The 15,196-nt window shown below is 42.5% G+C and overlaps 1 protein-coding gene across 6 annotated transcripts in view; it reads left to right on the top strand.

Annotated features, from left to right (window-relative positions):
• Positions 1-15,196, top strand: part of ACSL4 (acyl-CoA synthetase long chain family member 4) — a 75,413-nt gene that overhangs the window by 34,485 nt on the left and 25,732 nt on the right. For 2 of the 6 annotated variants that reach the window (XM_026478817.4, XM_048213761.2), the window contains exons 3-8: positions 5,207-5,443; positions 5,694-5,871; positions 7,454-7,563; positions 7,679-7,817; positions 12,633-12,783; positions 12,938-13,061. In XM_026478817.4, coding sequence (XP_026334602.1) covers positions 5,216-5,443; positions 5,694-5,871; positions 7,454-7,563; positions 7,679-7,817; positions 12,633-12,783; positions 12,938-13,061 — 930 coding nt within the window. In that variant the 5' untranslated portion in view covers positions 5,207-5,215. Of the gene's footprint in view, positions 1-4,912; positions 5,444-5,693; positions 5,872-7,453; positions 7,564-7,678; positions 7,818-12,632; positions 12,784-12,937; positions 13,062-15,196 lie in introns of all 6 variants that reach the window. The other 4 variants (XM_026478815.4, XM_048213760.2, XM_026478816.4 and 1 more) reach the window with 3 other exon arrangements.

The raw sequence follows: 15,196 nt of genomic DNA, 5'->3' as shown, positions 1-15,196 counted from the left end.
AAGAAGGGCTGTCTCCTGGAAGCCAAGCGAAATTCAGTCAGGAACAGAGGAGTCAGCCATGTCAAAGGTTGCTGATGAGTCAAGGGAATGAGGGCGCCTTAATTGACCTCAGGATGTGAAGACTCGGAGGTCATTGGGGGCCCTCGATCAGAGCAATTTGAGCGGTAGGGGGTAAAAGCCCGAGTAGTAGGTTCAAGAGGAAATAGGGGGAGAGAACTGGGAGAGGAAGAGCATAGGCGGCTCTCAAGTCCCGTTGCGAAGAAATGAGGCTGTGGCCAGAGAACATCCAAGAGAGGTGTTGGTTTTTAAGGTGAGAGAAAGAATAGCCTGTTACGATGCTAATGGGTACGATTCAGTGGAGCAGGGCAAGTTCATGGACTTGAGAGTGAAGAGTCAGGAGACAGGGCCCAGGTGGAGGCAGGGGTCAGCCCTGGCCCGGAGCGGCCTTGGTCCTCAGGCCCTGGCGCTCAGGCAGAGTCACCAGAGAGAAAAGAGCACGTGGCCGCAGATGCAAGAAGGCGGGTCGGTACAGTGGTAGGAGGGTGTGCACGTTCTCTGCAGACTGTTGTGGTGGTCTCTGTGGAGCAGTAAGCCAGCCCAGCAGTGGAGAATGAGGATGCGGGAGGAGCAGGTGTCAGTGGGGTGGTCGGAAGAGCAAGGAGCGACCAGGAAACCCAGTGAACTGAGCGGTAGGGCACAGTGTGGTCTCTGCACAGCACTGAGGGCCTGCTGGAGGTAGCCATCGTGGATATGGGGGAGGAGGGCATTCAGTGCAGTCCAGTTTTTCTCCAGCCAAGTTCAGCTGCGTGGGTACAGATGCAGACTTCAGTGAAGAACTGGGTTTAACCAGGTTGTAGTTGTGCCGAATAAGTACAACAACATGAAAGGGGGCGAGACGGTTGAGAGTGCATTCCGGGGACTGATGATTGTTGTCCGTGGATTGTAAGCTGGCTGTGGGGAAGGATTCTGCCAACAATGTCGCGAACGGATAATGCGGGCGGCATTCCTGTTCTGTACACGATGCCACTGCCCCAGAGCTCTTAAGTGAGAGGTCACAGGACTTGTTCAGAGTCCCGCTTAACAGCACATGTGAGGTTAGACCCGGATCTCCTAGCTTAGTTTAACCCATCTACCACTCAGGAAATCAGACTTTCTCTTCTGTAGAGAACAGTTCATTTCCCCTTAATACAACAGGCAGGTGTTGAATCTTGAGTTGCTAAATCATCATACACATGTGTCTCTTAGAGTAGAGCTGCATGCTTGCAACGTTGGCTCTAAAAAATTCCATTTTCCCATTGACTTAGATTCCAAAAGAGGAGGAGCACTTTACATGGAAAGCATTAAAGCATCTGCTACACTCAGTACTTGCTGTTTCTCACATCCATCCTGCCCTGTTCTGCCTCCATCCGTTCACTCCTCCATTTGTTCTCTCTGTTAAGACTGTCCTCATTTTCCAGTTGTTTTATTTGTCTTTTGACAACATACCATCCTTCATGCCTACTTCAACTGCTGTGTTTTTTGTGAAACCTTTCCGGATGGTTCTACTTCCTACTTCCTCCATCTCTTTTTTTTTTCCCTCCCAAACTGACTGTAATTTCCCTCCTCCTTTGAATATGTTTAGCATTTTGTTCTTATGTGATATATTTGTTTTTTAGTAATCTCTACACCCATCATGGGGATCAAACTCAGGACCCCAAGACCAAGAGTCACATGCTTTTCCAACTGAGCCAGGCAGGCACCCCTCTTATGGGATATATTCTACCTACTTGTGAACTGATCTCCCTACCCTCTCCCATATGTACATGCATTTAAAAGATTGAGGGCATGCTTTACTCATCTTTGTATCAAGTGCTCGAAACTTACACATGGTAGGTGCTCTCATCTTTTTTTGAAATCAATTTATCAGTATATGTGAGTGTAACCCTGGAAAACCGCTGGCAAGGAGAGATTTTAAGATGACAGGCAGAACCGGGCAGAGGCTGTCCAGTGGGCTTGAAAGAGCACCAGACATGGGGACAGGCATCCCTGACAATGTGCACTTGGCTCCTCATTCACCAGTATCCATGGATCAAATGTTCAGCTAAACTAGGGCATCCGAGAAGTCCAGTCAGGGGCTGTCAAGCCTTTCCCACCAAAGCAGCTCTGCTTTTGGCTTTTATCTATATATATTTGTGTTTTCCATATTTGCATAAGATTTTATTCAAACGGATGACCCATGCCCCTCTCGCCACCACCAGAAAGAATTTCAAAATGCCTGGAGTAAATAATGTCTCTGATCGCTCCTCACCTGAGTGTTCTTCTAGGCTTGCCTACTCTCTCTCTCTCTCTCTGTGTCTGTGTCTCTGTATTACGAGGATTAAGTAGAAGACATTTCCCTACCTCCAAGGCTTAAGGCAAATATGTGTAAAAGATTAAGTGTATATAACATGAATGAATGACTAAAAATGTATAATACAGTTAATCCAATTAGATTATAAACTCATCAAAAGCTGCCTTCTTTATATATCTTCAGCCCCAAGTCTGACAATTTCTCAATTGAAGGCAAGACTTTTTTTTTTTTTTCGATCTTCTGGTATTGTGTCTGAAAATTTATATATTGAAAAATTATTTTGTCTTGAGTTAATTTCCTTTTGGTATTCCTATTACCAGTAGGGAATTATTATTTTTTTAATTATACACATAAGTAGGTTATCATCTGTGACTATCCTTGAAGATAAAGGAATATTACAGAATATTTGTTCTAAGAGGTATTGGGTTTGATAGTGTTGAGAACTACTGGTCTCTGCTATATACTTAGGTGCTTAGATGTTTGGTAATATTGGTAATATAGTCAAGGATCAAAATGAGTGGTAGACATTCATGTGATGTAGGAAGTTAGAAAAATGAAGGATTATTATGGATTTGGGTCATCATGAAATAGATGATGGAAGGGAGGATTGTTAGAGGGGATCTTGCATACTGAGGACCAGACACCATGGTAGACACTTGACATATCTTATCTCGAAGAAATGCATGACCAGACTTGTCAGAGAAACCAAGGAAGCAATTTCTAGGTAGGGCAGGTCACAAAATTTAAAGTTGGAAGGATCCCGGGAAATCATCTAGGCCAGCAGTTCTTACTTCGGCGTCGGTGTCACCCTTAGGGGTTCGTGGATGGATTTCCAGGAATCCACGAGCCCCCTAAAATTATAGATACCATTTTGCATAGCTTGGGTTTATAGTTCTCCTTGGATTCTAAAAGGGGTCCATCACCTCTAAGAAGTTAAGGGCTCCTGCTCTAGTCTAATCTTAAGCTCAGATCGGTTGTCTGGCTCAAGCTTGCCCAGCCAGTTAGTGACCAAGATGGGGACCGAGACCCGGGTCTTTCCGCTTGTAGTTTCTTGCTCACTTTACCCCACTCAGTTGAAGGACATGAACAAACACCGGGGCAGGATTAAGCTCCCACTTCTTGGTGATTGGTGTAAAAACGAACAACTGTCCTGGCTTCAATAGTCTATTTCCACAAGAGTTGCAGAAGGATGGGCTTCAGTCTGTCTCCTCAAAGTGAACTATTAATTTTTATAGTTGAAATACGCCGCCACTCTCCAAACTACCTTTCTCAGCTGAAAAAAGGGCAGCTCCCTGTGAGTTAGTGTTATCCCCGAGGCTGTTGCTGCAGTTCCTTTCCAATTGGCACAATTTTCCTGACCTGCAACGGCCCCTGGTTTTGTGCCTAATTGAATCCAAATCACTTTGATCTGTCAGACCCTGTACTACCGTGGCCCCTTTAGCCAACATGCACTCCGTGCCCCAGTCAGGCTAGTGTCCTTGGTATTGGCACTCCCTACTCCCCCAAAGCCCTTTCACCCCATCTCTTTGTCTCTCCATGTGGCTTCCCTGCCCGGAACGCTCTCCATTCTTTTCCTCCTTTGCCGGGTCCAGTTTAAGTCTCATGTCCACAGTCTCCCTTATGTACTGGTGGCCCATTTCACACTCCCTCTGGACACCTGTCGTAATTGTAGCTTGTACTGCACACTGTAGCACCTAGCTCTTTCCACAAGGCTTTTCACTGCAAATGCTTCAGTGGCAGTCACTTTGGGAGTGGGGTTCCGGGAAGTCTGGGGCGGGGTGGGGTCGGCTCTGGATTCAGCCAGAGCGGTTCCACTTTAGTTGCATATGTGGGAAGCCTGCATGAGTTTTTATTTGAAGAAGCGGTTTAGCTGCCCTCTACCCCCCTACCAAAAAAAGTTTGAAAGACACTGGATCTGACCTGTGTGCTGACTGCCTCGTAAGTGTGAACTGGTAATGGGCAAGGGCCAGGACTGGACTGACACTAGTTTGGACCTGCTACTACTATTCCCAGGCACCGGGTGCAATTTTGAGCACAAAATGAACACTTAGGACTTTACAATTGTATTGCTCGACAGTACAATGAGGATAGGAGATCGTGAACAGTGTTAACTCAGAAATAGTATTTCTGGGTCGATCATTGAGAAATAAACCTACGTTGGTGGATTTCTCCCATCTTGGATATAAAACCTAATCCTATTTAGAACTACCCCTTTTGCACCTATGTGTTTAAGAGAAACCTCACTATTGGCATTCCCAAAGTTCAGCCAAACTTCAGTATCCCATCCATACATTCATGTAAGCACTGAAGTAGCGTCATTCAACTGACTTGCAGAGTGATGTTCAGAGGAGAGTGTACTTAAAAACCTAGACAAAATTAAATTCAGAAGTTCACGGCAATGCTTAAAAATGGAAAATGCCAGTCTTTCAGACCAGTTATTTCAACTTTCTGTATCAGATCAATTATAGAAACTACTGAAGACCTGAGTATTTAAATCAGTGTTGCTATCAACTTATTAATACTCTTGTTTTGTTTTTTTTTTTTTTTCCTGCTCTCTGCCTGGTTCATTGTCTTCACCTGCAGGTGTACTTTATTGTCGGCTTCCAAAGATTACTAACTTCTATTTGTATCATTAAAATCGAACTGCCTTGGCTATACTGCTACTCTTACTGCTGCTTCCATTATTGCCTTCTTCAGCAAAATAAGGCTTTCTGCAGCCAAAGAATAACAAGAAATAAACACCACTGTAGGAGCCTTGCCACTATGAAACTTAGGCTAAACGTGCTCACCATTATTTTGCTGCCTGTCCACTTGTTAATAACAATATACAGTGCCCTTATATTTATTCCATGGTATTTTCTTACCAACGCCAAGAAGAAAAACGCTATGGCAAAGAGAATAAAAGCTAAGCCCACTTCAGACAAACCCGGAAGTCCATATCGCTCTGTCACGCACTTCGACTCGCTAGCTGTCATAGACATCCCTGGAGCTGACACTCTGGATAAGTTGTTTGATCATGCCGTGTCCAAGTTTGGGAAGAAGGACAGCCTTGGGACCAGAGAAATCCTAAGTGAAGAAAACGAAATGCAGCCGAATGGAAAGGTTTTTAAGAAGGTACGGCATTCTTGCGCTTTTTAATTTTTCTTTCAGGGGGAAGGTACGCATCACTTGATCATAGATCAAATGCGTTTTAAATATGCTGCCATTCCACTTAAATATGGTGTGTAAACAATTCTCAAAAGGTGCTCATAGCTTCTGTATGTTCACTTAAAGGCAGGTTTTTAAGAGTTCTATACTTGGAATAGTATTTTAACTGCTTGTTTGAATAAATATACTAATATTAGAGAATGTCTCCCTTTAACAGTTAATTCTCGGGAATTATAAATGGATGAGCTATCTCGAAGTGAACTGCAGAGTGAATAATTTTGGTAGTGGACTCACTGCGCTGGGACTGAAACCAAAGAACACTATTGCCATTTTCTGCGAGACCAGGGCCGAGTGGATGATTGCGGCCCAGACCTGCTTTAAGTACAACTTCCCTCGTAAGTGCCTTGTGTTTTCGGAGGGGGAGAGGAGGGGTTTTAGTGACATGTGAAATAGTCCTGTGATGCTGTTGTTTTCATGGTAGGTGTTCTTTAGCTATTTTTCTGCATAAATTTCTGTCAGTAAAACAATACGTACTGTAGTTAAAAGATCTCTGATAATTCCTGTTAAAAAAAGTAGTTTCTAAGAGCCAGTATGGGAATTGGTAGCTTAATGCAGATAGAATTTAGAGTTTTACTTTTCAGTTGGAAGTGGATTATACCTGAAGAACTTAGGGTTTGGAGGGGTTTTTTAGGGTGTGACTTACAAAATAATGATTAAAACAAGAAAAGAATCATTGCTTAGGATCATTCTAGTTCATTGCTTCACTTCGAGGCCTCCCCTTTGACCTATTCCATTTTACATGTGAAATGAGCACATAACAGCTTGAACTGACATTAGATATGTTGGCCAGAAAATAAAGTATAGGGTATATTCTTGACTCATAAGCATTTGCTTTTGCTGTTGTGCATGAAATTTTTTTTTAAAATTCAAAGTCCAGAACAGTGCCTACCACATACTAGGCCCTCAATTGTTTACTGAATGAAGAATACTACAAGTGTAGTATAGGAATCAAGAGTTTGTATCTCAAATAAAATGAATATGAAATGATCCCCTGTGTACCCATCACCCAGCTTCAACAATCAACAGCTTGTGAAAAGTCGCTCTTCTTAACCATGTTGCTGTTTTGGTTACCAGCCTAGAGCTGAATTTCCAGTCCGATTGAAGTTTAGCAGATGTCCCTTGATTCTAAGTGGTTTTGGTTCCAGCTTATGTTTCCTTTGTCTGGTAGCTCCTAAAGAGTAGATCTCCTTGGCCCACCTAGTTAAGGCGTGGAGGTCACCAATCAGTTTGGACATTGGGCCCACTAAAAAAAACTCCCTAGAAGGAGTGAGGACATGATTCCATCTTGAGATCCTCAATCTGAAGATTCTCAAGGACTTACTCATTCTTTTTTTTTTTTTTTTTTTTTTTAAAGATTTTATTTATTTATTTGACAGAGACAGCCAGCGAGAGAGGGAACACAGCAGGGGGAGTGGGAGAGGAAGAAGCAGGCTCCCAGCAGAGGAGCCCGATGTGGGACTCGATCCCAGAACGCCAGGATCACGCCCTGAGCCAAAGGCAGACGCTTTAACGACTGCGCTACCCAGGCGCCCCGGGACTTACTCATTCTTTGGTGCTATAACCTGATATCACAGGGTAGTTCTAGGTGGGCTAGCTCTGACCTAAATTAAGAGTTCAGCCAGAAACTTATTGGCCTTGAGAATCTTGGTTGACTAATTTTTGAACAGTTGTGCTCTTCCAGTATTCCTGGGTTTCTTCAGGTTTAGGATGTTAGAATACCTAGAATTGGCAAGGAAAAATTGGGGCTACCAGGAAGTTTCAGGCAACATTTAAAGGTAATAGCAGAGACTGTGAAATCAAATGACATTATAAAATGTCTTTGCATCCATGAGTGTACCCATCACAAAAGGCTGACTTAAATAATATATCTCATAAATGTTTATCATTTAACATATGTGTTTATGTTTTATTATGTAGTCGTGACTTTATATGCCACACTTGGCAAAGAAGCTGTAGTTCATGGGTTAAATGAATCTGAGGCTACCTACCTGATTACTAGTGTTGAACTTCTGGAAAGTAAACTTAAGGTAAATAAGAATTTTTCTTTGAATTCATGGGAGTGTTCTCTGACAGGAAAATGTCCAATAACTGAGTTTATTACAGGCCCACATGCAATAGCTGGATCTTTTTTCTGCTCAACAGACTGCATTGTCAGATATCAATTGTGTTAAACACATCATTTATGTGGACAATAAGACTATCAATAAAGCAGACTACCCTGAAGGATTTGAGATTCACAGCATGCAATCAGTAGAAGAGTTGGGATCCAAGCCAGACAACGGTAAGTAAAACAGTGAAAACAAAATTTATTCATCTATTTAAGGTTCAGTTCAGTAGGTTAGGAAAAGAAGTAATGCAAGTAAAAACCGTAAACTTCTTTGATTTAAAAATCTTTTAAAAATGTTTAAATGATCAAGACCATATGTGATTAAAGTTTTCTCTCCTTCTCTCCTCAAAGGTAACCAGTGTTTTAAAATTTACTATATAGTTAATGTAGTCAATGGTTCAGACTGAAGGCAGTCTGAACTTCCTTTTTCAGGTAACCCACAGTAACTTTCCAACTTGGACCTCATATAAAGAAAAGATCTCAGGCCTTCCATTCAGTAACCTTTTTTTTTTTAAATGCTTAACGCTAGTGATTTTAATGATGTCTCAGAGGATGCAAAAAGCTGTTTGCCAAGCTTATGCTCAGATTTTTTCTGCCACTGAGGTGGTTACTTGGTATTTCATTTGAAGCCGGTAGATACGCCTTGTGGCAAAATATCAATTGGTCATCAGGACAGAGGGTTGAGGAAATTAAATACTCCATTTAAATAGTTTCTTTATTCATGTTTAATGTGAAGATCACAAAACCCTACTAGATGAGGAAAGGATTCATTTTGTTTGGAGAAAACGTTGGTTGAACCACTGTTTAGCTTCTGAGGGTTTGACCATTAGGGACTGAACACATTTGCAGTGAGAGAGAAAGAGAGACTATAGAGCTCTTTACCCAGTGTGGAGAATGGCACAGAGGCTGAGATTTCACCCTACTTGCAAGCCAGTGAGTGAGCCTGCTGTAGCTTCTTGGAGGTCTGAGATCCCTGGGTCAGAGATGAAGGACAGTTTTGTATTCACTACAAATGCAGTAGCCAGCCTGTCAGCATTTGTGTTGCTTCCCCGCGCTCCAGTTTCCACAGGGCAACGCAAAGAGGGTTGGCATGGGACCCGTACCTGGCAACATGAATCATGTTACAGGAGAGCAACCGTGAGATTAGGGAGCCCAAACTTTTATAGAGGGTAGTATGACTGCCCTCTGCCCTGGAGGGAGGGAGGGAGGGAGAGAGGGAGATATTATTTTTATCGTACTGGACAGGAAGCACATCTACTCTTTAGCTCTAAAGGAAGATTTTTTTTAAGATTTTATTTATTTGACAGAGAGAGAGAGACAGCCAGAGAGAGAGGGAACATAAGCAGGGGGAGTGGGAAAGGAAGAAGCAGGCTCCCAGCAGAGGAGCCCGATGTGGGGCTCGATCCCAGGACCCTGGGATCACGCCCTGGGCCGAAGGCAGATGCTTAATGACTGAGCCACCCAGGCACCCCGCTCTAGAGGAAGATTCTATCTCCATCTTCCAAGGTTGTTTATTGTGCAGACATCCTTGAAAAGATGTTCTGGAGCCCAGTCATTGCCTTTGTTCACAAGATGTACAGAGAGAAACTCGAGACGCATAGAGAATTGTCTCTCAACACCAGGCTGACACTGCAAGATTGAGGTCACTTGGGAGGTCCTTATCGGTAGGGATCTGTTGTTGCCAATTCTGTGGATTCACCAAAGGATTTTGGTACAAAACTCTAGGGGGTATTAGTCCTCATAATTTTGTGTAAGCAGTGACCTGATAGACCACATATCCCACCTGGTTCCATTTATCTCTACAGTAATGAGACACATGCATTTTAGTCAGTAGTTGTTATGATAACAAGAAGTGAAGCATCACGGGGCGCCTGGGTGGCACAGCGGTTAAGCGTCTGCCTTCGGCTCAGGGCGTGATCCCGGTGTTCTGGGATCGAGCCCCACATCAGGCTCTTCCACTATGAGCCTGCTTCTTCCTCTCCCACTCCCTCTGCTTGTGTTCCCTCTCTCGCTGGCTGCCTCTATCTCTGTCGAATAAATAAAATCTTTAAAAAAAAAAAAAAAAGAAGTGAAGCATCACATCGTGTCCTTAGACTGAGAAGAGCTTAGCATATCTACTGCTGCTGCTTCCATTAGTCAGCACAGAAAGGATACAGTTCTTTTTTGACGTGATTCTCTAAACTGACAGTAGATATCTTTTTTTTTTAAGTTGTATTTATCTAAATCACCTCTACACCCAGCATGGGACTCATGACCCTGAGATCAAGAGTCATATGCTCTTCCAACTGAGCCAGCCAGGTGCCCCAACAGTAGATATCTTTAAGGAGCATTAGCATGACTCAATTTAAGTATAACTTTATCTTTGATTATTTCAGTGGTAAATCACACTGCTTAAATTTTTCATTTAAACTGGTATGTAAAAGTATAATTCATTTTTAAACTGATTTTTAAAAAATAAAGTTTATTTTGTAGAACAGTTTTAGGTTCATCGCAAAATTGGGGGAAAGGTACAGAGATTTCCCATACACTCCCTGCCTCTACAATGCATAGGCTCCTCCATTTACCAACTTACCCCACCGGAGTAGTACATTTGTTACAATTCATAGATCTACTCTGACACATCATTATCACCCAAAGCCCATAGGTTACATCAGGGTTGACTCTGGGTACTGTACATTCTATAGGTTTGGACAAATGTATAATCATTACATCACCACTACAGTACCACTGCTACAGTCTCACCATTGCAGGAGCACAATTACAGTACCATAAATAATACAAACTGATTTTTAAAAAATCCACCCATCTTATGAAATGTTTATTTAATTCTGATAATAATATCTGTGTATTCTGGAATGGAAAGGAGGTTACTAGGTTACCACACCCCACCTTGAAAGTGGAAGCCTCAGTATGCTCTTTAAAATAAGCATGTTAGAACTGTAGAGTTGAAGAGGTCACTGACAGATCAAGTCAGCAACAGCAACAGCACACAAAGAAACTTAGGGAGGTGATGGAGAAGTCTGTTATCTTGATCGTGGCGATGGTATCACAGGGGTCTGCATATGTTCAGATCACCAAATTGTATATATGAAATATATGCAGTTTTTTTGTATATCAATTATACCTCCATAAAGCTGTTTAAAAAAAAATAGGAACAGTTTAGGTAAACATTATCTCTTCTCTGTAACACTTGTCAGTCCAGAGTAGATAAATTAACAGCAAGAAACAAATTTATGTCACACTGAAGTTCTAAAATATGGATACATACAGTGTCTGCTTTAAGGTGTGCATCTAGGCACTTAATAAACAGGGAGTTTCGATTTCACTCAACTGTTTGTTAGTATTGTGGAGTGACAAAAAGGTAATGTCGGTAATAGCAATTCTCTTTATTGGTAGGCTAGATACTTTCAAGTAACAATATTTACAGTTTTTCTAATTTACTTTTCCCTGTGTATGACTGTTCTATTGTATTTATTGAAATGTAATTTGTTGTCTATTTAATCTAAACTCTTTAAGCTTGTGTATTACGTCTTTTTGATTTCATTTTTCCAAGAATGCATTTTTATTGTATTTTCTGAAAGGATCCATCCATAAATTATTGGTGGAGGGCAGAAAAGGTCCTCACCACGCATAGTTTGAAAAGCACGACTCTAGTGCAGGGTTTGGTAAATTACAGCCTGCTGACTGTTTCTGTAAATAAAGTTGGACTGGAACACCATCACAATTGTTTAACAAGTGTCTGTGGCTGGGTAGTTTTGGCAGAGACTATATGGCCCTCAAAGCCTAAAATATTTGCCGTCTGGTCCTTTGCAAAAAGAGTCTGCTGACCCCTGCTCAAGATGGCTGAGTCTAATCTGTCAGGAAGACCTCTCTACTTTCCTCTCCTAGTCATTGACTAAGCAAGGATCGCACTGGAGCTCAGGACCTTTAAGATGATTGAACACCCCTGCCTTCAGACAGAGGGCTAGAAGAAGTGAAGTTTAGAGACTATCTAGATATTATCTTTGATAGGGAATGGAGTGCTTATAAACCCCTCCACATGGTCTCTCTCTTTCGGTATCTGGAAATTCCTGTCGAATTTTGATTATACAGACTCAAAGTACGCTCCAATCCAGATAGGGCAATAAGCAGTAAATCTGGAAGATGCAGTAGAGTCCCAAAGCCAGACACACGACAAGTGCTCTAACTACAGGAGTGAGTGAGCGAGTGAGTCAGAGAGAAAGGACCACGATCTTACACCATTATTTTTATCTAACTGCACATTCAGTACTTTGAAAAAATGATTTCCTATACCAATTTCAAGAAGCAATGATAAAAACAGTAGAAAAGGTAATTTTGGTTTGGTGTTGTTTGGATTTTACTTGCTGCTTGGAATCTCATCTTAAAATAGTCTGTTAAATGTATAATGGTTATCTAACTCAGTGTCCATGGTTCAGTTATTGTAAAATAAAATTATTTTTATAAAAAGTTAAAAGATCAAGTCCAGTGGTTTCCAATCAGGGGTGTGTGTGAGTGTCATCTGTGGAGCCTTTGCTCCAGCCCAGACACAGAATCTTCTGAGCTAGGGACAAGAGATAGAGATGGTATTTTGGTCAAGTTCCACAGGTGATTCTCATGCCCGCCAGTGGTTAAGAACCACAGTCAGGTCCAACCGTCTCATTTTAAAGATGAGAAGACTGAGGCCTGAGGAGTTTGCCCACAATAGTCTTATCCTCCCGATTCTCCCAAGTCTCGGATAGCTTTCTACAACACTGCCAGAAAGGCAGGAGTAGACAGGGATTTGGCTGAGCATCCGGAAAATGGGCCAAATCGGGTTTGAAATTCTCACTGCAGGTAACCTGAATTTGATCGCCATTGTCGGGCCGATCATCCGTAGAGAGTATCTGTTTTACATAGTTTATCCCAATGCACACATCTAGAAATCTTCGTCTTCGTTTAGCAACTTCACTGTTAAAGTGAAGAAAATGTGGTGCTTTGTCGTTCATTTAGTGAGTGTCCCTCCAAATCGACCGAGCCCATCAGACATGGCCATTGTCATGTACACCAGTGGATCTACTGGCCGGCCCAAGGGAGTGATGATGCACCACAACAACCTGATAGCCGGCATGGCGGGCCAGTGCGAGAGGATCCCCGGCCTCGGGTAAGACGGGACTGCGCCCCGTGCCCTGTAGAAAGCAGAGCTCGCGGTTGGCCTCCTCTAAGCTCAGTCTGTATTATGACGACAAGGCTGTTGCTCTTCCTCATTACCCCACCGTTTTAAGAATGGCTAAAATGTTGCTCTTGTTTTGTTTCAGCCCAAAGGACACGTACATTGGCTACTTGCCTTTGGCTCACGTACTGGAATTGACGGCAGAGATATCTTGCTTTACCTATGGCTGTAGGATTGGATATTCTTCTCCGCTTACACTCTCTGACCAGGTGACAGGCTTTTTGCTCTATTGGCTCGATCGTATTAAGTTGCATTGTTTGGCTGACAACACAGTGCTGAAACCTGAGATGTTTTAATTCTGTGAAAGCATTCTCCTTGACTTCAAAAAGAGCTCCTGTGAGCAAATATGAAGCTATGGGAAAGAATCTTGTGGATTTGTTAGCATCTGTTTAAACGATTTGGAAATGAATGGTTCATCTTGTCTTGCTTGGATTTTGGTTCTGGATAGCCAGGATAGAGAATATAAAGGCTCTGAGCCTTTTGGACGCATTATCCATCAACAGTGGTAGGTTTGGGGGAGGAGGTGTGGTGGTAGGATTGTGGCCTGGTTTTGCTCTTGAGTTTTCTCTAGCACTGTGCTGTCAACTGCGTTAGTCCCTAGCCACATACTGAGGTAAAGATCATTAAAATTAGATGAGAAAAATTTCGTTTCTCAGTTGCTCTAGGCACATTTCAGAGTCTCAGTAGCTGCATGTCCTAGTGGCTACCCCGTTGGACAGCACAGGTACCAAACATTTCCACCATCATGGCAAGTTCTGTTGCCTATCCAAAGGCAGCCCTCAGCTTTGCGCCCTGAGTCTGGGTTCTCCCTTCTCCCTGGTGTTCACAGTAGGAAGACCAACAATGAGTAGAGCTGACTCATGTACTTTAAGCCCATTTGAAATTACACATCCACTGCCTACTAATAAATGGGACTTGATCTAGTCAAGTTAAAATAGACCTGTCAGTAAGACGGGGGCTTGGATTGTAAAACAAAATTTTTAGAAAACTTTGTAATGTTAAAAAAAAAAAGAAGAAGAAAGAAAGATCTGTGATGATTACATTTCAGTGCACTGTAGTGGGGTTTTCTTATTTTAGAAATGTTTTCAAAATGTGAAAAAACATTTCAATAGGCTTTGAGTATGATTCCCCCCCGGGATGTTCTGAAAACAGTCGCCTCCGTGTAGGGAAGGGGGCGGATGGAGTGAATGCCTCACCTACCTTTTTAATGAACTTTATAAGAAAGAGTCTCAATCTTACCAGGAATCTAAAACCCAGGAATCTCCCTCACATTGGAAATCAGAAAAAGGGGGGTGATTAGAGGCACTAGATAATTGTGATGTTGTCCTAACTAGGGTTATTGCAATCGTACGTAATAAGACGAGAGAACTGATACCATTACTGAGAGTAAGAAAGAGAGAGAGAAAGGGCTCCTTGTGGCTACTGCTACCCTGGAACAGCTCTCTAAAACAACAGATGGTCAGCACCACATGGAAGGCAGCTCTCTCTCGAAGGACATAAGAGCCCATCTTTCTCCCTACAAGGCAGCCCTCCCGTGTGTGGTATGCATGTGTGGGGGTAGATTTCCACTTGCAAATGTGCACATGCTTGCACATATGTAAAACAATAAGTAGTTATTTTATTTCCTTTATCCATCTTAAAGAAAAGTAGGATAAAAGCAATCGAGTTCTATCAGCAGAACCTTCCGTATGACGAGGCTGGTGCTACCTGGCAGGTCACACTATTTCTTAAGAGCTGGTTTTCTTCCTGCCTGCGTCAGCACAACTAACACAGTCTACACCTAAACTTACAGACTAGTGAACTGCATTAGAACAGATTCTTATTTTCACTTTTTATTTTTAAATTTTATTTATTTTTTTTAGAGAGGGGGGAGCAGAGGGGCAAGGAGAGAGAGAGAATCTGAAACAGGCTCCACACCCAGCTCGTGAGCCTGACGTGGGGCTCAATCTCACAACCCTGAGATCATGACAGGAGCTGAAATCAAGAGTCTGACACTTAACCGACAGAGCCACTCAGGCGCCCCAGCAGAGTTTTATTTTCATCTCCCCTTTTCAGTGGGCTCCTTTATCATTGTTTCTACCTGCTGATCTGACGTTTGAAATCCCAGACAGTACTTAGGTGTGTAAGAAGGAAAAGAGAAGAAAAGAAGTAGTACGTACACACTGACATATGTTTGTGCATATTCCCCGTGGTCACTGGCAGTGTCTTCAGTACCCTGTCAACCAAAATGTTATCAAATGAGTACTTTTGTATGATGTTAATTGACATCAGTGACTTTGAGAGGTGGCTTTACCATGTGGCTCATCAAAGAAAGTTAAAAGTATCTTCAATTTTGTTTTAGTGC

This window comes from Ursus arctos, chromosome X, assembly GCF_023065955.2.
Source record: "Ursus arctos isolate Adak ecotype North America chromosome X, UrsArc2.0, whole genome shotgun sequence".
NCBI classification, from domain to species: Eukaryota; Metazoa; Chordata; class Mammalia; order Carnivora; family Ursidae; genus Ursus; species Ursus arctos.
Note: the sequence above shows the minus strand (reverse complement) of the source record. Positions and strands in the feature narration are given on the sequence as shown.